Genomic DNA, 21,662 nt, shown 5'->3' with positions numbered 1-21,662 from the left:
AAGGGTGTTGCCTGTGTTCTCTTCTATGATTTTGATGGACTCTTGTCTGACATTTAGATCTCTCATCCATTTTGAGTTTATCTTTGTGTCTGGTGAAAGAGAGTGGTCCAGTTTCATTCTTCTGCATGTGGATGTCCAATTTTCCCAACACCATTTATTGAAGAGACTGTCTTTCTTCCAATGGATAGTCTTTCCTCCTTTATCGAATATTAGATGACCATACATTTCAGGGTCCACTTCTGGGTTCTCTATTCTGTTCCATTGATCTATGTGTCTGTTTTTGTGCCAGTACCACACTGTCTTGATGACCACAGCTTTGTAGTACAACCTGAAATCTGGCATTGTGATGCCCCCAGCTATGGTTTTCTTTTTTAAAATTCCCCTGGCTATTCGGGGTCTTTTCTGATTCCTAATGTGGGATTTTAGATTAGGAAATGTGGATATGAACCCTAGCTCAGCTACTTACTTGTGATTTGGTCTGATTGCTCTATTTTTCTTCCTTTTTTTTAAAAAATATTTTTTTTATTTTTTTCACTTGTTTTTATTGAAGTTTGATTTGCCAAATATAGTATACCACCCATTGCTCATCCCATCAAGTGCCCCCCCTTAGTGCCTGTCACCCCGTTACCCCAACCCCATGCCCACCTCCCCTTCAACTACCCTTTTTTCGTTTCCCAGAGTTAGGAATCTCTCATGGTTTGTCTCCCTCTCTGATTTTTCCCACTCAGTTCCCCTCCTTTCCTTTATAATCCCTTTCACAATTTCTTTTGAGATCACTCTATTTTTCTAAATATTCAGTTTTCTTATTTATGATATAAAACTATTCATAAAGTAAAAATCATATTTGGCAGTGGTAGTGCTTTGAAATTGAAAGTAGTAGATAAACATTATTTTTCATCTTTATAAAAATTATGATAGGCAAGTAGGGATAGTGCCATCATTGCTAATTCCATTTGTCAATGAGAAAACTGAAATTAGGGACTTTAGGTGACTCCAGGTCACAAAATTACTGAGCAATGAGTCTCATATAGGATACTAGATCTGCTGACTCCAAATTTAGCATCTTTTTTTAAAAATGGGAGATCATGTTGTCTTTAAATAGGCCATTTCTTAAATTTTTAGGTTAAAGAAAGTGTGTGTGTGTGTGTTTATAAATTTCACATATTCCTAAATTTAAAAAAAAATTAACTTTCTTGGCAAGACTTTAGTTTTGAAATTTAGTGTAAATAAAACGAAGGTCCAAGAACACTGGCTTTATACCTTTCCTACTCAATATTGCTCAAACAAGAATGTTATGTTGCTGGGTTCTTTTTTGTTCCTTAGGAAAACTCTGAACTTCTACTCTGAGCTAGCCACTCTGTTAGATTTTGAAAATACAGATGATGAAGTTGATAACTTTGTTCACTGTCAGGAATAGAACTCAGAGTCGAAAAGGAGAGAGAATAATTTAGCAAATGAAGATGAGATCTTGTTTGTAAAACAGAATATAATAAAATTTATGTAGATGAGATCTGGTCTTCTCTGAATGTAAAACAATAAGCCACGTTGTCTTTTTTTTCTCCAATTAAAAATAAAGATTTAAAAAATTGATTATAAAACATTGTGATAGAAATACAGCATTTCTGTCATTTGTTCAGTAAAGTCATATTTTTCAGTAAAATTCATGGAGCAACTGTTAGGAGCAGATTTCTACTTACATAAAACAAAAGAAGTGAGTGGCAGGCTTTATTATGTGAACATGTGATTGGGAATTCTGTGATTATAAAAGTTGGGAAAAATTTTAATGTGTAGATTTATATGTTTTTAAACTTGACAGGAAGGATTAAAAAATGATTGGAAGGAAATAAATGGTAATGAAAAATGTGGATAGGATCTATGAAAAAAATGGAAAGTAATGTAAAGGTGATTAAGTATAATTTTAAAATCCGATTTGCCTTACAGACATTCTTGAAAATGTGCATATGTATAACTGTAAAATATGAGTAAATTATAAGTGGCTTCCATTCATAGAAAGCTACAAGAAGCTAAAATCCTTATGAAATTTTGTTGTTTGTACACAAGGTTTAATATACTTAAAGCATTTCATATATATTTTTAAAAAGTATTTTTTTCCTTTCCAACTCAACATATAGGTGATTATCTTAATTCCAGTGAGCATCTGATTGAAATAAAAATTCATAGCTTCCAGCATATGTAGTGAGTTCATAAAGTTTAGGTGACCTTTGTTTTTTACTAATGGATTTATTTTTTTAACTTTTATTTTTATTTTATTTATTTTTTTTTTAATTTTTTATTTATTTATTTATGATAGTCACAGAGAGAGAGAGAGAGGCAGAGACACAGGCGGAGGAAGAAGCAGGCTCCATGCACCGGGAGCCCGATGTGGGATTCGATCCCGGGTCTCCAGGATCGCGCCCTGGGCCAAAGGCAGGCGCCAAACTGCTGCGCCACCCAGGGATCCCTATTTTTTTAACTTTTAAATGAAATAAGAGGGCAATTCAGTAAGCTATTTGCAAACACAGCCTAATTGGAACTATTAGATCACAGGCTACAAGACTATGTGACAGCTCAAGGTGTGTGTTAATCATTCAAGGTATAAAAGTTGGAATTTGCCATATGAGAGGCAGTTCAGAAGTGTTAATGCATAGCGTATGTAAATTCAGGTTACTGATTTGTGATCCTTCTCTCTTTGTATGGCTGTACTAGAGTACAAATATATTTTCATGTCTGTGTATTTGCAGTAATTATTTTTTAAAGTTTTGCTTTGATGAAAGCAGTTTTCTGGTTTTGGACTGTCTTGACAAATATCAAACTATGGTTTTATCATTTGATCCTATTTTTTGAGGATTTACACATGTTATTGCTAGTACTTGGTGAATATTATTATGCTTTAAGAAGGAAAAAGTTTGTGTTTAGTGTATATTTTATGAGGTTTGTTAATGGTTGGTGAATTATGCTGCAGAAATTATAATCCGCACACTTTAAGAGAGGACATATCCATCCAACTTCTGGGTGGATTGTTTTAAATGAAATTGTTGTACCAAGTTGCTAAGCATGTCATCACAGTTCTGAGGAATGCTAATGTCCTGTTTTTAGCCAAAATAAATTGTGCATTAATATGCATAGCTAAAGATGTCAACCACAGTGAGCCATCTGTAGCCAAACTGAGTAACTGCCTCTGTGGAGGAGGTCATGTGGCTTGGGCAATCCTTGAAGAGCAGAACACATAATCTGTTTACAAGTGATAGCTTGGTTTCCTCTTTATAATAGGATATATTATGTTATTATATAATGTATGTTATATGATTATATTTTCTATGGCATTCAAAATAATGTAAAATATGAATAGCATATTCAGTAAATATTTGAAGATAATTTGATGAAAAATAGGGGAAAAGCTGAGAATAATTCATGAGAAGTGGTCACTTCTTTTGAGTCCATGTGAGGAGAGGAGGGAAGAAGAAATCATTGGAAAAAATATGAAGCACTAAGTACTGTGGTTCAGACTATGGTAGGAAGAGTTGAGAAAGGGCAGACCTTGGAATATTAAGTGGTAAAGGAGAAAATTCAATGTGCATCCTAAAGATGGGTAGCATTCAGGTAAATAGAGGAGGAACGCACATTGGGCTGTGTGTCATGACCAATGTGAGGGAGAATGAGGATACTGCCATGATGGAGTAAATGGTACAGGTTGATGTCACGGTCTTCAGAAAAGTTTAGTTGTTATGCTTTCAGAAGTTAAGAACCCACCAGGTTCTGGGACACCTGGATGGCTCAGTGGTTGAGTGTCTGCCTTTGGCTCAGGTTGTGATCCCAGGGTCCGGGATCGAGTCCCGCATCGGGCTGTCTCTGCCTGCATCTCTGCCTCTCTTTCTTTGTGTCTCTCATGAATAAATAAATAAATCTTTTTTTTTTTTTTTTAAAAGAACCCACCAAGTTTTATTGTATAGGGACAGGATGAAAGCATGACTGAAGAAAATCTATTTAACAGCTAATGTGAATGGTATGAACACCAGCAAATATAAATTCTTAATATTGTGTTATTCTTTTAATGTTCCATTATTCCAAGCACTATGCTATGTTGAGCAGAGATTCCATTTTAAATCTTTTCAAAAAATATTTATTCATGAGAGACAGGAGAGAGGCAGAGACATAGGCAGAGGGAGAAGCAGGCTCCCTGTGGGGGCCTGATGCGGGCCTCGATCCCAGGACCCGGGGATCACGACCTGAGCTGAAGGCAGACGCTCAACCCCTGAACCACCCAAGCATCTCTCCATTATAAATCTTATGTAAATTTTATATTTAAAATTTCCAGTTTGGAGTACATTGAATAGTGGATGTTAGTCATTAGGCCTTCTGGACTTTTTTTGGGAGAAATTTCCATTCTGTTCTGAAGCTAAATAGATTAATAACAGTTCTGAGCAAGAACATACTTTAATTCTAGAACCCTAACATTTGCCAACTCACCTCAATGCTTAGATGTATTGAGTTATCTTAAATTATTACTGAAGACACTGATTAGTAGAAACCAATCAAAAGTTTGAACAACTGTTTTTGAAAGTGGCAACATTAATTAAACTCTCTATGTGAAGTTCACAATAAGTGGTACCTCTTGAAACATCTAAATAACATATTTATGATTATCCCTCAAAATCCTTAGCTAATGAGTTTGTCTTACTATATATCATAGTTCTGATAAATAAGAAAGGTTCAACAAAGTGGAACCCAGAGGATCGGATAAGCAGGGAAGTGTGCGATAGTAATTATATTACAGGTCTGCATTAGAATACACAGTGACCTCAGAAGGAGCAAAAGTCCTGGCTGACTAGTCTCTTACCCCTTTTATGTAGCATATTAAATTAGAACAGTGAATGAACAACTTTATGTATTTCTTTTGCTCCTTTCCAAAGAACTTATTTAATTAGAGTAGTTCATTAAAACAATTGTGTCTCCAAAACTTGAATTCCATTTATGCACTTTTTGTAAGTAAGACTATGAGTGGGGAAAACAAAAGATAACTATTTTTCCTTTTCTTATATCAACTCAAGAATTTAGGAATAGGTGAAGCATGACATTTTTCTAATATAGTTGGATTCTTTCATTTCAATGTTTATATATAGAAGATAAGACTTCTTCCTGGACACATTGATATAGTTGTGGGCTTACCTGGTGTTGTTTCTTGCATTTTGCCCATCATTTATCAGGTGGATGCAGATGATTATAGTGTAATGTTAGGGAATAAGTGCTAGTTATTTTTTTAAGTTTTTTTTTTTTTATTTATTTGAGGGAGACAGCATGTGTGTGCATGAGGGAAAGAGTATATGAGTGGAGGTGGGGGGGGGGTACACAGCTGCACAGGGAGCCTAATGTGGGGCTAGATCATAAGACCCTGGGATCATGACCTGAGCCAAAGGCAGATGCTTAACTGATTGAGCTACCCAGGTGCCGTAAAAAGTGCTAGTTATGACCCAGGCACTCTAATAAGTGCACTTATAACAGATGCCCCAATTAAGTGCTAGTTATGGGAGGTTGTTTATGAAATATTGGTGGAAGGCTTCTGTGAATCAGCCTTGTCCTTGGATATCGTTTGACTCCTGTGGCATGATGAAGAAATGATAAGGGCTAAAATCTAAGATCCTTGTTCATGGTAAGGGTAGAATGAAGACCCAATCATGTAGAAATAGGAGAACCAAGTGTATAATAGACATAGATACCAAATGGAACTGGCAGCGAGTGTCTGAGGCAGTGATGGTAATAAATTCAGGTTCATTTCTCCTCAGAAATAAGTGTTTAATTTTGGAAGTGAAATGAGGCAGTAATTGCCTCTAGGCAGGGAAAATATGTCTGTTTAGCAGGTATGGTGATTATGAGAGACTCAATTTGACTCAAAATGAGGAGAGGTTGTCCATCGCCAGGGGCATAGAGTTCTAGGGAGAATGGCATGCAACCAGAAAATGAAGGGAGAAATATGTCCTACAAACTGTGTAAACAATGGCAATTAGTAGAGTAAACACAGGAAGGCTGTAGCTTGAAGAGCACAAACATTTTGAAACCAGCCCAAAAACTGTGGGCATGTCACACTTAAAGGATTAGTTAGACCCCAGGGTGTCAGTGAAAAGACTACTACCAGTAAGCCCTCACCATCTTTTGGGGGATATAGACCAGGAAATAGAAGAATGATGGAAGCGGTTGCATTGTATATTTCAAAATTATATATTTTGAAGTTCTTGCAAAAGATTAACTTCATTTCACAATTCTGGGAGAGGCATAGTTAAAGGTATGAAAGAAAGGTATGAGAGGAAGTAGTTGGAGTCCACCCCTTCTGTGGTTGGTTGTTTGACACAGTTACCATTTTGTGAGGGTGTAAAGTATCTGGACAAGTGAGGGACTTTGGGTTTGGAAATGTGAAAAGATGAATGGGAAACTACCTTTCACAAGCATACAGACACCCTTGTGGAGTCACTGAGAATGCAGTGAAAATACCACAGCATTTCTGACTCCGATGACTGAGAAGGAGAAGGCACTGTTACTGCCTACCCGTTAGATGCCTGCGCGGAATTGTGGAAGGCACGGCCCACGGTAAAGTACAAGGTGGTTCCTGATGTTGGGGCGGCTTGTGGATTCTCATTTTCTCAGTGTATGGGAAGTTTGCTTTTGTTTTTATTGTCCCACTTGAATCAGGGAATTGGAAATGCTTCTGTTTTCAGTGCTAGATTGTTAAGCACTGAGAAAAAATCATTTCTAGTTTCAGCGGATTTGGCCAGTAGAATTAAATATAAAGGAGGCTCTTTCTAAAAATTCCTAAGAGGATAAAAAGCTTTTCATATTGTGATTGCTACAGTGATTTTAACCTGTGTTCTAGCAGGGAGGAGGAACATTGAGGGATCAAAATGTCTTTTATGTGTTGTTTATCAAAATGAAGAAAATGTGGTCATTAAAAGGACAAAAGATGGAGCAGTGGAGTTTGTTCAAAAAAGAATGAAGAGAAAAGCAGGATTCTCCTCTATGAGGAGGCAGTGACTTGTGATATCCACCTCTTCCTAACTCTCCCTTGTGTCTTTATGTGGAAACAAGAGTCATATATATTTATAAACCACAAGGAGACATTGGATTTTGGAACAAAGGCAGTACAGAATGTGTTTCCCAGTGTTAGTGTAAATCATGCATTTGATATGCTGTGGTAGCGTTCTAATTTTACAGTGTTGAGAGTGCAGTGAAAGCCTAACAGCTAGCTACGCATGAAGCTCAAAGTTCACATTGCAGAGAGACTTACAGTTTTACTGAGAAAACCAAATGAATCCAAGGAAGTATTCAGGGGGGGAGCATGGAAGGAAGTTTCCTAGCAGGAAGAAAGGAAAAAAGTAGTCACCACAGTAGCATCAGATTCTTACTATGTATCTGTAATAACCTTGAAGCTGTATGTTAACTTGTTTCTTGTCTGACTTCTCTACTATGATGTAGTCTCCAGGAGGATGGAGATTTATCTCTTTTATTCAGTGCTATGTGCCAAGTAGAAGTTGTTCTATAAATACTTGAATAAAGAAATGAATAGGTTGGCTCAGGTCCCTGGGTGGCTCAGTCCCTTAAGTGTTAGACTCTTGATTTCAGCTCAGGTCATGACCTCAGAGTCATGAAATTGAGCTCTGCATCCGCTCTGTGCTCAGTGGGGAGTCTGCTTAAGATTCTCTCTCTCCCTCTCCCTTTACCTCTCCCTTCCACATGCACGCTCTCTTTCTCTAAAATAAATAAAACCTTAAAAAAAAAAAAAAAAGAAATGAGCAGGTGGGGGTGCTTGGCTGCTCAGTCAGCAGAGCATGAGACTTGATCTTGAGTTGTGAGTTCAAGCCCCATGTTGGGTGTAGAGCTTACTTAAAAAGAAAAATGAAAAAGAAATAGGTGAATGAATTTTGCATCTGTTTTGGTTATAACACTTGTCAAAAAGATTAAAAGCAATTAACTATAATGTATGTAGGTCACTAACCTTAGGAGTTTATAATTTAATGTGGTTAATGTAGATGCACATCTCACAATGTTTTATAGGAAAAAAAAAATCAGTGACAGAGCCTAGGTAAAGAATTATGTTTTTAATTATATTTTCTTTTGTCTGACTGCATGATTATGAGCTATTATGGTACCATTTAAGGCTGTGGAAAAAGACAAATGAGAAAAAATGAACAGTAGAACAGCAGAAGTTACATTGACAGGAGGGGAGATGATTGAGTAGGTAGTTGGAGACTTATGGAGGAATTTCTGTTCCTCAAGAAGCAGGTAAAGTGGAGTGAAAGGTTCCATCTTACTTTTTGTCACGGTGCTTGCATAAGTAGCATATGCTTGTGTTTTGGGATTCAAATATTTATATGTACCAAAATTTATTTTGTGAATGCTTTAAGCATACAGAAAAGTAAAGATAAGAATATTAAAAGTGCATAGATACTCAGCCCTTATACTGGAAAGAAATGTAATGAACACCCAAATTCTTTCCACCCATTACATTTTTTTTTTTGTTTGTTTTTATTGAAGTTTGATTTCCCAACATATAGCGTAACACCCAGGGCTCATCCCATCAAATACACCCTCAGTGCCCATCACCCAGTCACCCTATCCCCCTGTCCACCTCCCCTTTCACTACCCTTTGTTTCCCAGAGTTAGGAATCTCTCATGGTTTGTCTCCCTCTTTGATATTTCCCACTCATTTTCTCTCCTTTGCCCTATAATCCCTTTCACTAGTTCTTATATTTCCCATATGAGTGAAACCATATGATGATTGTCCTTCCCCGATTGACTTACTTCATTCAGCATCACGCCCTCCAGTTCCTTCCACGTCGAAGCAAATGGTGAGGATTCGTCGTTTCTGAGGGCTGAGGAATATCCCAGTGTATACATAGACCACATCTTCTCTATCTGCTCATCTGTCGATGGACACCCAGGCTCCTCCCACAGTTTGGCTGTTGTGGACATTGCTGCTGTGAACATCGGGGGGGCAGGTGTCCCGGCGTTTCACTGCATATGTATCTTTGGGGTAAATCCCCAGCAGTGCAATTGCTGGGTAGTAGGGTAGCTCTATTTTTAATGTTTCACATTTTTAAGCAGAAATACATCTTGTTAGAGTTGACCATCTCTTTAACTTTCTCCAAACAAAAGTTTGCTTTCCATGATATTGCAAAACAAGCCGTTTTACACCGGTGCGTGATTTTAAATGATTCAGTGTGCTATTTTATTTTATTTTATTTTATTTTATTTTTTAAAACAACTTTTTATTTTTATTTTTTATTTATGATAGGCATACAGTGAGAGAGAGAGGCAGAGACACAGGCAGAGGGAGAAGCAGGCTCCAAGCACCGGGAGCCCAACATGGGATTCGATCCCGCGTCTCCAGGATCGTGCCTGGGCCAAAGGCAGGCGCTAAACCACTGCGCCACCCAAGGATCCCCACTTTTTTTATTTTAAAGCCATTTTAATGATTAAGAAAAAGATTCAGTAAGGTTTTTATTTTTTCTTACCAAAAGGGTTTAACAATATAAACTGTTAAATGGCAGAAGTTTTTAAGGGTTTAGGAAAGGTTAATTCAGTTCTTTTCAGAAGGAAATTGTTTGCAAGTAAGGAGCATGTTTTTTGCCAGCCTAACACTTCATACTTTTGTACCATGGAAAACTGTTCTCATACCTCTGTTCCACATATTTCGTTTTTCGCTATACAGACTTCTGTACATAGAACTCTGTGCTAAACTGGTATCATTGTTACTTTGAGGGGAGAATTCATGTAGAATTTGACATTCTAAATTACTTTGGAAATATTGAAAATTTTTTATAATTGTATATTATTTTGGAATTAAAATGGTAAATGTTAAACATAGATACTTTTAAATTATGTTCTCAAAAAAAAAATAAATTAGGTTCTCAAGTATCAAATTCAGCATCTCCTTTTTATAATTGATGCAGTATGAAACCAGTAGAGGCATTTAATTCTATACCTATGTTTATGTATGTGATATATATCTCACATCTATACATATCTCACCAGCTGAATAAGTGTACTGTTTACTTATATTGCTCTTTCTAGTATATCCATAAAATTATAAGGAAGAATTTTTCCTCTGTTAAATCATGGTATTATTTATGATAATTTGAAGACGTGCCCTTTTTTTTTTTTTTAATTTTCTTAACAGAGAATGTTCTCTTTCTTACTCAGTGTGGTTAACAATTTTTGCTTTAGCACATTTGATTATGTTGCCTCGGAGGGGAAAGTAATGCTCTGCTAATTTAAGAAAATTAGCAATGTGTTAAAAATTTAACAGGCATATACTAGGTTGTATACCTAAAAACTATTTATGAACCATCAATAGAGAAAATATCTAATGAAACTAATTTATGGAATTAATATGTTATAGCTCATCTTTTTAATGATACAATGTTTCCTATTTATGGGGGTACAAACTTTCAGTAAATCAAAGGCAAAGAATAACAACACTAGAAAAAAAATACAAATATGTTTATTTTTACTTTTTTATTTTCCTTAAAATATAGAGTGCTTATTAAGTCTCTGAATTTCAGTAATTATATTTAAGTGTCATTAACATAAAATTTTTGATACAAATTAAGGAAAATAAGTTGATCTATTAAAATATAGATGATGAGAGCAGCCCAGGTGGCTCAGTGGTTTAGCGCCGCCTTCAGGCCAAGGCGGAGACCTGGGATCGAGTCCCACATCGGGCTCCCTGCATGGAGCCTGCTTCTCCCTCTGCCTGTGTCTCTGCTCTCTCTCTCTGTGTCTCTCATGAATAAGTAAATAAAATCTTTAAAAAAATATAGATAGATGATGAGTAACATAGTTTCAAATGATACCATGTTTTTAAAAATGTTTTTGTGTCATTACATTGTTACTGTCTCTGACCATTATTTCATAATTATTTCTAGATAAAAGAGTGGCTCTGTTTAAACTGTCAGATGAAAAGAGCTCTAGGAGGAGATCTGGCTCCAGGTCCATCATCACCTCAGCCCAAACCGAAGACTGCCCCTGTTACTCCTGCATCAGCTGTGAGCAAACCATCCCCACAGCCACAGCAAAGTTCTCCAAAGAAGGATCCTATACCCAAACCGGATATCTCAAAGGCACCTGAGTCTAAGAAGCCCCCACCCCTAGTGAAACAACCAACCATTCATGGTTCTCCCCCACTTGCGGCCAAGCACCCTCCTGTGGCAGAGTCCTCATCCAAGCCAGCCCCTCCCAAAGAGCCTTCGGTCCCATCGGAGCAGGCCAAGGTTTCCACGGCTGAGGATAAACCAAAGCAGCCCAAGACGGTAAAACCAGCCACAGACGTGTCTTCAGCATCAATAGCAGCAAAGCCTGATACTCCAAGCTCTAGAGTGCAGTCAGAGGATCAAGAGATAACAGCCCCTCCTCTCAAAACAGACGCTGCCAAACCGTCGCAGAGTTTTCCACCAACAGGAGAAAAAGTCACCCCAGTCGATTCTAAAGTCATACCCCGACCTGCATCAGATTCAAAAATTACTTCACATCCTGGGCCTAGTTCAGAGAGCAAAAGTCAAAAACAAGTGGATCCTGTTCAAAAGAGGGAAGAACCCAAGAAAGCACAAACCAAAATGAGTCCTAAGCCAGATGCCAAGCCGATGCCAAAAGGGTCACCTCCACCCCCAGGCCCACGACCTACCACTGGCCAAACTGCCCCCACATCTCAGCAGCCCCCAAAGCCTCAGGAGCAGTCGAGACGCTTCAGTCTGAATCTGGGAAGTATTACAGATGCCCCCAAATCACAGCCCACGACGCCTCAAGAAACCGTGACTGGAAAACTCTTTGGGTTTGGAGCTTCCATCTTCAGCCAGGCATCAAATTTAATCTCCACAGCAGGCCAACCTGGGGCCCAGTCTCAGAGTGGGCCTGGGGCCCCAGCAAAGCAAGGCCCTCCCCCTTCGCAGCCACCTCCTCAGGGGCCACCCAAATCCACGGGCCAGGTGCCCCCAGCGCCTGCAAAGGTTATACCTGTGAAAAAAGAAACAAAAGCTCCAGTAGCTGATAAATTAGAGCCCAAAGCTGAACAAGTTCCAACTGTAAAAAGAACAGAAACAGAAAAGAAGCCTCTGCCTGTCCAGGATAGCAAATCTTCAGCAGCTGAGCCTCAAAAGACTGTCCTTGCCCCCAAATTGGAGGAAGCCTCCAAACCAGAATCAACTTGTCCTCTCTGCAAAACTGAACTCAACATAGGTTCTAAGGATCCCCCTAACTTCAATACTTGCACTGAATGCAAGAATCAAGTGTGTAATCTCTGTGGATTTAACCCTACACCACACTTGACTCAGGTAAGCAATTTATATATTACTTATGGATGTAAATATATCATGTTTATGTGGAAATATTTTGGTAGCTGAGTTTCTGAGCCAAAAAACCTCCCCCAAACAAACCCATGTCTAGCAAAGAAGGCGTATCAATATCGGTGGCATAGTAAAAGTTTCAATTACTTATTAGAGGCTTCATTTCTTACTAGAATTTCATATACTTTGTTTTTCTGGGTTATGCGCCAGAATTAAGAATATGAAATAAACTGACAATTTAAAATAACAATTATCCCAGTCCTTCGTGAATTAAAGACTTGTAGCTTTGGAGTACTATCTGATTTTCACTTACACCAAGTAGGAGTTGTAATTTATGGTTCCCATTATCTTCAACCTTCCTGCTCTACTGTCTTAGAGAAAGTTCTGGTTGCTTGCTGATCCATAAACAACACGAGCTCTGTTATTTTACAGAAACTTAGTGTAAGTTAATAACATTACCTCCTAGAAAATACTGGTTCAAACTTATTATGTCTAGACTTCTTATAATTCTCTTTGAGCTGTTATCTGTACTTCAATAAGAATGTGCAAAGAACCACCCCCAAAAAGTGCACAACAAACCAGATACATGGGTTTCAGTGACTAATGTCAAGGAACTGTGTTTTTTAATTTAATTTTTTTTTAATAGGACAATGAGACATTTTCTCTACACTGTAAATGACCAAAATGCAGATGGGCAAATTTCTACCTAATAGTGTTATAAAAGAATGAATCTGTAAACATTAGTAATCTGTTAGGGGCCGTTAGAATATTTGGATCTTGGAAACCTGGGGGGTTAAATGATTGTTGCTGTCTTAGATGCTTAATAAACATTATGGGATTGAATTTTAACTGATTGTTCATTGTTTTTAGACAAATCAGAAATACTTAAGGATTACTTTATTGCACTCTCTTTGATTTTGTAATTCATTGGAATGGAAAAATTGAACAGATTTTAGTAACTATACAGAAGAAGCTTTAGCGATTCCGGGTGTGGTTTTGAGTTAATCTTTTTAAGGAAAAAAACATATATAATTTTTATTTTTTTACTTTTAAAAGGCATTAGGTTGCTTTGACATAATTATCACCATGTGAAAGTGCTGTTTTTACAGACTTAAGCAGATTTTTATCCTCTTTATCTGTGATGAATAGTTAACTAAGATCCGTTTTAAAGGCAGATAAAATTTGGTTTCCCTCAGCACTTCATGAGTGGTAACAACTATAATTATTACTTACAGTGGCTTGGATTCAATGCAAAAGCAAAACAAAAAGCAAACCTTAAATTTCTCCCATATATTTAGAAGAGTTGTTTTTGGTTGTGTATTCATGAAGCAGAAAATTTTGGTTTTACCAATACAATTGTATTTATTTCATAGACTTAAAAAATTGTACCCTTTAATGAGGAGCCTATGGTATCAACATAGTGCAACACTGAAAACAAAACATAATGTCTACATTTAAAATGTACTTAGGGCACACTGAAAAAAGGCGTAATGCGGAGGGAGGACTTTGTGAGTATGTGTACATATGTATTTGTATATATTTGGACCATAGTGATTATGGGAATCTAGTCAGTGTTTGGAGGTATGAAATGAGAGCCCTTGGGAAGAAAGACTGTGAACTCTTTAGGACAATCTTTGGTTTTCTTTGTGTTGGTAAAATTTTATTTGGGGGAGGAGGGTGGTTAATTTGGAAAGGAGGTTTTTTGAATAAGGCACAGAATTACCTAGGCTGTATGTACGAAATTTCAATAGTTTGAAAATATAAGGGGTCTCAAGTATTCAGGTGGTTTAGGTGAAGTCCTATTTTAAATATGATCGGTGGTATTTAGACTGTTACTATTCAGAATATTTGCTGTGTGGTAATTTATTTGATTTGGGGGGTCCCTGGGTGGCTCAGCGGTTTGGCGCCTGCCTTTGGTCCAGGGTGCGATCCTGGAGTCCCGGGATCGAGTACCGGGTCAGGCTCTGGGCGTGGAGCCTGCTTCTCCCTCTGCCTGTGTCTCTGCCCCTCTCTCTGTCTCTCTATGTCTCTCATGAATAAATAAATAAAATCTTAAAAAAAAAAAAAAAGATGTGATTTTGGAAGATATTTCAGAGGTGAAAAAGAAAACTGGTGTAACAAAACCAGGTGGCTAGTGTTCCTAGCTTACCTGAGCTAATCCATATGAAGCCATCAGTTGGGGCATAAGGCCTCAGTGATCTTCCGTCTGTAGGTAAGTACATCGGCTGACTTTGTATCAAGGGAGTGAGTGACGTTCATTGAGTTAATGAGTGTCCAAACATTCCTCTTACTGTTACTCCAAAGGACTTCAGAGGATTGGAAGATGGAGTTAGTTGAAAAGAAAGGCACATTGTGTTTGTGTGTGTGTGTGTACATACATACACATGTATTTCTAGAAAATTTTATTTATTTATTTTATTTTATTTTATTTTTTTTTTAAATTAATTTTTATTGGTGTTCAATTTACCAACATACAGAAAAACACCCAGTGCTCATCCCGTCAAGTGTCCACCTCAGTGCCCGTCACCCATTCCCCTCCAACACCCGCCCTCCTCCCCTTCCACCACCCCTAGTTCATTTCCCAGAGTTAGGAGTCTTTATGTGCTGTCTCCCTTCCTGATATTTCCCAACATTTCTTTTCCCTTCCTTTATATTCCCTTTCACCATTATTCATATTCCCCAAATGAATGAGAACATACACTGTTTGTCCTTCTCCGATTGACTTATTTCACTCAGCATAATACCCTCCAGTTCCATCCACGTTGAAGCAAATGGTGGGTATTTGTCATTTCTAATTGCTGAGTAATATTCCATTGTATACATAAACCACATCTTCTTTATCCATTCATCTTTCGATGGACACCGAGGCTCCTTCCACAGTTTGGCTGTTGTGGCCATTGCTGATAGAAACATCGGGGTGCAGGTGTCCCGACGTTTCATTGCACCTGAATCTTTGGGGTAAATCCCCAACAGTGCAATTGCTGGGTCGTAGGGCAGGTCTATTTTTAACTCTTTGAGGAACCTCCACACAGTTTTCCAGAGTGGCTGCACCAGTTCACAGTCCCACCAACAGTGTAAGAGGGTTCCCTTTTCTCCGCATCCTCTCCAACATTTGTTGTTTCCTGCCTTGTTAATTTTCCCCATTCTCACTGGTGTGAGGTGGTATCTCATTGTGGTTTTGATTTGTATTTCCCTGATGGCAAGTGATGCAGAGCATTTTCTCATGTGCTTGTTGGCCATGTCCATGTCTTCCTCTGTGAGATTTCTCTTCATGTCTTTTGCCCATTTCATGATTGGATTGTTTGTTTCTTTGGTGTTGAGTTTAATAAGTTCTTTATAGATTTTGGAAACTAGCCCTTTATCTGATATGTCATTTGCAAATATCTTCTCCCATTCTGTAGGTTGTCTTTTAGTTTGGTTGACTGTATCCTTTGCTGTGCAAAAGCTTCTTATCTTGATGACGTCCCAATAGTTCATTTTTGCTTTTGTTTCTTTTGCCTTTGTGGATGTATCTTGCAAGAAGTTACTGTGGCCAAGTTCAAAAAGGGTGTTGCCTGTGTTCTCCTCTAGGATTTTGATGGAATCTTGTCTCACATTTAGATCTCTCATCCATTTTGAGTTTATCTTTGTGTATGGTGAAAGAGAGTGGTCCAGTTTCATTCTTCTGCATGTGGATTTCTAATTTTCCCAGCACCATTTATTGAAGAGACTGTCTTTCTTCCAGTGGGTAGTCTTTCCTCCTTTATCGAATATTAGATGACCGTACATTTCAGGGTCCACTTCTGGGTTCTCTATTCTGTTCCATTGATCTATGTGTCTGTTTTTGTGCCAGTACCACACTGTCTTGATGACCACGGCTTTGTAGTACAACCTGAAATCTGGCATTGTGATGCCCCCAGCTATGGTTTTCTTTTTTAAAATTCCCCTGGCTATTCGGGGTCTTTTCTGATTCCACACAAATCTCAAAATAATTTGTTCTAACTCTCTGAAGAAAGTCCATGGTATTTTGATAGGGATTGCATTAAACGTGTAAATTGCCCTGGGTAACATTGACATTTTTACAATATTAATTCTGCCAATCCATGAGCATGGAATATTTTTCCATCTCTCTGTGTCTTCCTCAATTTCTTTCAGAAGTGTTCTATAGTTTTTAGGGTATAGATCTTTTACCTCTTTGGTTAGGTTTATTCCTAGGTATCTTATGCTTTTGGGTGCAATTGTAAATGGGATTGACTCCTTAATTTCTCTTTCTTCAGTCTCATTGTTAGTGTATAGAAATGCCATTGATTTCTGGGCATTGATTTTGTATCCTGCCATGCTACCAAATTGCTGTATGAGTTCTAGCAATCTTGGGGTGGAGTCTTTTGGGTTTTCTATGTAGAGTATCATGTCATCAGCGAAGAGGGAGAGTTTGACTTCTTCTTTGCCAATTTGAATGCCTTTAATGTCTTTTTGTTGTCTGATTGCTGAGGCGAGGACTTCCAGAACTATGTTGAACAGCAGTGGTGAGAGTGGACATCCCTGTCTTGTTCCTGATCTTAGGGGAAAGGCTCCCAGTGCTTCCCCATTGAGAATGATATTTGCTGTGGGCTTTTCGTAAATGGCTTTTAAGATGTCGAGGAAAGTTCCCTCTATCCCAACACTCTGAAGGGTTTTGATCAGGAATGGATGCTGTATTTTGTCAAATGCTTTCTCTGCATCTAATGAGAGTATCATATGGTTCTTGGTTTTTCTCTTGCTGATATGATGAATCACATTGATGGTTTTACGAGTGTTGAACCAGCCTTGTGTCCCAGGGATAAATCCTACTTGGTCATGGTGAATAATTTTCTTAATGTGTTGTTGGATCCTATTGGCTAGTATCTTGTTGAGAATTTTTGCATCCATGTTCATCAGGGATATTGGTCTGTAATTCTCCTTTTTGGTGCGGTCTTTGTCTGGTTTCGGAATTAAGGTGATGCTGGCCTCATAGAACGAATTTGGAAGTACTCCATCTCTTTCTATCTTTCCAAACAGCTTTAGTAGAATAGGTATGATTTCTTCTTTAAACGTTTGATAGAATTCCCCTGGGAAGCCATCTGGCCCTGGACTCTTGTGTCTTGGGAGGTTTTTGATGACTGCTTCAATTTCCTCCCTGGTTATTGGCCTGTTCAGGTTTTCTATTTCTTCCTGCTCCAGTTTTGGTAGTTTGTGGCTTTCCAGGAATGCGTCCATTTCTTCTAGATTTCCTAATTTATTGGCGTACAGCTGTTCATAATATGTTTTTAAAATCGTTTGTATTTCCTTGGTGTTGGTAGTGATCTCTCCTTTCTCATTCATGATTTTATTAATTTGAGTCTTCTCTCTCTTCTTTTTAATAAGGTTGGCTAATGGTTTATCTATCTTATTAATTCTTTCAAAGAACCAACTCCTGGTTTTGTTGATCTGTTCCACAGTTCTTTTGGTCTCGATATCATTGAGTTCTGCTCGAATTTTAATTAACTCTCTTCTTCTGCTGGGGGTGGGGTCTATTTGTTGCTTTTTCTCTAGTTCCTTTATGTGTAAGGTGAGCTTTTGAATTTGAGATCTTTCCAGTTTTTGAATGGATGCTTGTATTGCGATGTATTTCCCCCTCAGGACTGCTTTTGCTGCATCCAAAAGATTTTGAACAGTTGTATCTTCCTTCTCATTAGTTTCCATGAATCTTTTTAATTCTTCCTTAATTTCCTGGTTGACCTTTTCATCTTTTAGCAGGATGGTCCTTAACCTCCACGTGTTTGTGGTCCTTCCAACCTTCTTGTTGTGATTAAGTTCTAATTTCAAGGCATTATGGTCTGAGAATATACAGGGGACTATCCCGATCTTTTGGTATCGGTTCAGACCCGATTTGTGACCCAGTATGTGGTCTATTCTGGAGAAAGTTCCATGTGCACTTGAGAAGAATGTGTATTCAGTTGAGTTTGGATGTAAGGTTCTGTAGATATCTGTGAAATCCATCTGGTCCAGTATATCATTTAAAGCTCTCGTTTCTTTGGAGATGTTGTGCTTAGAAGACCTATCCAGGGTAGAAAGAGCTAGATTGAAGTCACCAAGTATAAGTGTATTATTATCAAGGTATTTCTTGAATTTGGTTATTAATTGGTTTAAATATTTGGCAGCTCCCACATTTGGGGCATATATATTGAGGATTGTTAAGTCCTCTTGTTGGACAGATCCTTTGAGTATGAGATAGTGTCCCTCTTCATCTCTCACTATAGTCTTTGGGGTAAATTTTAATTTATCTGATATAAGGATGGCAACCCCTGCTTTCTTTTGAGGACCATTTGAATGGTAAATGGTTCTCCAACCTTTTATTTTCAGGTTTTAGGTGTCCTTCTGTCTAAAATGAGTCTCTTGTAGACAGCAAATAGATGGGTCCTGCTTTTTTATCCAGTCTGAAACCCTGCGCCTTTTGATGGGGTCATTAAGCCCGTTCACGTTCAGAGTTACTATTGATAGATATGAGTTTAGTGTCATCATATCTATTCAGTCCTTGTTTTTGTGGATTGTTCCACTGAACTTCTTCTTAAAGGGGAGTTTTAAGAGTCCCCCTTAAAATTTCTTGCAGAGCTGGTTTGGAGGTTACATATTCTTTCAGTTCCTGCCTGTCTTGGAAGCTCTTTATCTCTCCTTCCATTTTGAATGAAAGCCTTGCTGGATAAAGTATTCTTGGTTGCATGTTCTTTTCATTTAGGACCCTGAATATATCCTGCCAGCCCTTTCTGGCCTGCCAGGTCTCTGTGGAGAGGTCTGCTGTTACCCTAATACTCCTCCCCATAAAAGTCAGGGACTTTTTTTCTCTTGCTGCTTTAAGGATCTTCTCCTTATCTTTGGAATTTGCAAGCTTCACTATTAAATGTCGAGGTGTTGAACGGTTTTTGTTGATTTTAGGGGGGGATCTCTCTATTTCCTGGATCTGAATGCCTGTTTCCCTTCCCAGATTCGGAAAGTTTTCAGCTAGGATTTGTTCAAATAGATATTCTGGCCCTCTGTCCCTTTTGGCGCCCTCAGGAACCCCAATTAAACGTAGGTTTTTCTTCCTCAGGCTATCATTTATTTCCCTTAATCTATCCTCATGATCTTTTAATTGCTTGTCTCTTTTTTCCTCAGTTTCCCTCTTTGCCATCAACTTGTCTTCTATGTCACTCACTCGTTCTTCCACCTCGTTAACCCTCGTCGTTAGGACTTCTAGCTTGGATTGCATCTCATTTAATTGATTTTTAATTTCTGCCTGATTGGATCTAAATTCTGCAGTCATGAAGTCTCTTGAGTCCTTTATGGTTTTTTCTAGAGCCACCAGTAGCTGTAAAATAGTGCTTCTGAATTGGCTTTCTGACATTGAATTGTAATCCAGATTTTGTAACTCTGTGGGAGAGTGGGCTGTTTCTGATTCTTTTTTTTGAGGTGAGGTTTTCCTTCTCGTCATTTTGCTCAGTGCAGAGTGGCCAAAAACAAGTTGTATTGGGAAAAGGAGAAAAAGAGAGAGAAGGAAAGAAAAGAGAAAAAGAAAAAAGAGAAAGAAGAAAAAAAAGGGGAAAAAGAGAAGAAAAAGAAAGGAGAAAAAAGAAAAAAAGGGGTGGGGTGGGGGAAGCAATCAAAAATCAAGAAGAAAGAGAGAAAAAAAAAAAGCACAAAACAAAAACAAAAACAAAAACAAAAAAAAACAAAAACCAAAAAAAACCCGGGGGAGTATCTTCCGATTCTGTGTACTTTAAGTCCCTTGACTTCCCTTGGAACTGGTCCGTGTCGCTGGTCTTCTGGGGGAGGGGCCTGCTGTGCTGATTCTCAGGTGTTAGCACTTGGGAGAGCTGCTCTGCCCCTGCCTGGTGCAGGGCTCAGTGGGGGTTGTTCACCCCGTGAGGCCCCGGGAGGAAGCCACAGTGGCGGGGGCAGCTCTGGGACCCTGGAGTCAGCTCCCGCAGTAGCTCCGGGGCTCTCCGTCTGCAGGGCCTGGAGGCTCCGGGGCGGGGCCGCTGATCTGCTCAGTTCCAGGCAGGAGCGTCCTCGCTGTCCTGGGCCCTCCCGGCCTCTGCCTGTCCCTGGGGGAGGCCGGATCCTGGGCTGTGTCCCGGCGCCCTGTGCTCCGGGGCCTGCGCTGTTGGATTCGCGCTCCCGCCCCGCAGCCCCCTCCGCGGAGCCGCCGCCCGAGCCCCTCCGAGCTGTTCCCGGAGCCGCGCCGCCCCCTCCGCGGAGCTTCTTCCTCCGCCCGAGCCGCCGCCGCCGAGCTGTTCCCGGAGCCGCGCAGCCCCCTCCGCGGAGCCGCCGCCCGAGCCCCTCCGAGCTGCTCCGGGTCCCGCCGAGCGCTGCAGCCCTTAGGGAGCTCGGCGCACTCTCCCGGGGCGCAGTTCCTCTGTTACTGTCCCGGGGAGCCCGAGGGCATCCCCGCCTTTCTGGGGATCCTGCTCCAATTCCCCGGGAGGCCTTTCCGCGGGGAAGGTCGGTGCAGCTCCTGCTCCTCCGGGACGGGGCTCTCCTGTCCTGGGGACACTCGCCCCGGCCTCAGCCCGGGTCCTCGCGGCCCCCCCCCCCCCCCTTGGAGGCCTTTTGTTCCTTTATTTCTTTTTCCCCGTCTTCCTACCTTGATAGAAGCGCGAACTCTTCTCACTGTGGCGTTCCAGCTGGTCTCTCTTTAAATCTCAGGCCGAATTCGTAGATTTTCAGGGTGTTTGGATGGTTTTCTAGGTAATTTGTTGAGGACAGGTGACCTGGAGACCCTGCTCTGCCGCCATCTTGCCCCTCCCCCTTCTAGAAAATTTTAAATGCGATTTAGAGGCTTAACTGGTGGTGCTCTCCCAGAGTCCTTACTCCTAATCTCCCCTCATTTCCTTCCGTTAGGAGTGATTAGGAGAGCATCTTCTTGATCCTTGCTTGCTTTCTCTGCTTTCTCCATTCCGCTTGTGATATTTATTTCTTGGGACATAATATCTCCCACTCCTTCCTTCTAATTGTAGAGAGCACATTCAGAAAATACTCAGACTTCTGCCTGCAATGCAAAGAAATAGTATTTCTTTTTTTTTTTAATAAATTAATTTTTATTGGTGTTCAATTTACCAACATACAGAATAACACCCAGTGCTCATCCCGTCCAGTGTCCCCCTCAGTGCCCGTCACCCATTCCCCTCCAACACCCGCCCTCCTCCCCTTCCACCACCCCTAGTTCGTTTCCCCGAGTTAGGAGTCTTTATGTTCTGTCTCCCTTCCTGATATTTCCCAACATTTCTTCTCCCTTCCTTTATATGCCTTTTCACTATTTTTTATATTCCCCAAATGAATGAGAACATACACTGTTTGTCCTTCTCCGATTGACTTACTGCACTC

General features: G+C 39.6%; 1 protein-coding gene across 9 annotated transcripts in view; it reads left to right on the top strand.

Annotated features, from left to right (window-relative positions):
* PCLO (piccolo presynaptic cytomatrix protein) overlaps positions 1 to 21,662 on the top strand; it is a 432,028-nt gene that overhangs the window by 18,093 nt on the left and 392,273 nt on the right. For all 9 annotated transcript variants that reach the window (XR_005982658.1, XM_041722030.1, XM_041722032.1 and 6 more), the window contains exon 3: positions 10,914 to 12,314. Coding sequence is in view for 8 of the 9 variants with exons in the window: in XM_041722030.1 (XP_041577964.1) it covers positions 10,914 to 12,314 (1,401 nt within the window). In the remaining variant the exon portion in view is untranslated. The remainder of the gene's footprint in view (positions 1 to 10,913; positions 12,315 to 21,662) is intronic.

This window comes from Vulpes lagopus, chromosome 11 (genome assembly GCF_018345385.1).
Source record: "Vulpes lagopus strain Blue_001 chromosome 11, ASM1834538v1, whole genome shotgun sequence".
Taxonomy (NCBI): Eukaryota; Metazoa; Chordata; class Mammalia; order Carnivora; family Canidae; genus Vulpes; species Vulpes lagopus.
This window is presented reverse-complemented; position numbering and strand designations above follow the sequence as displayed.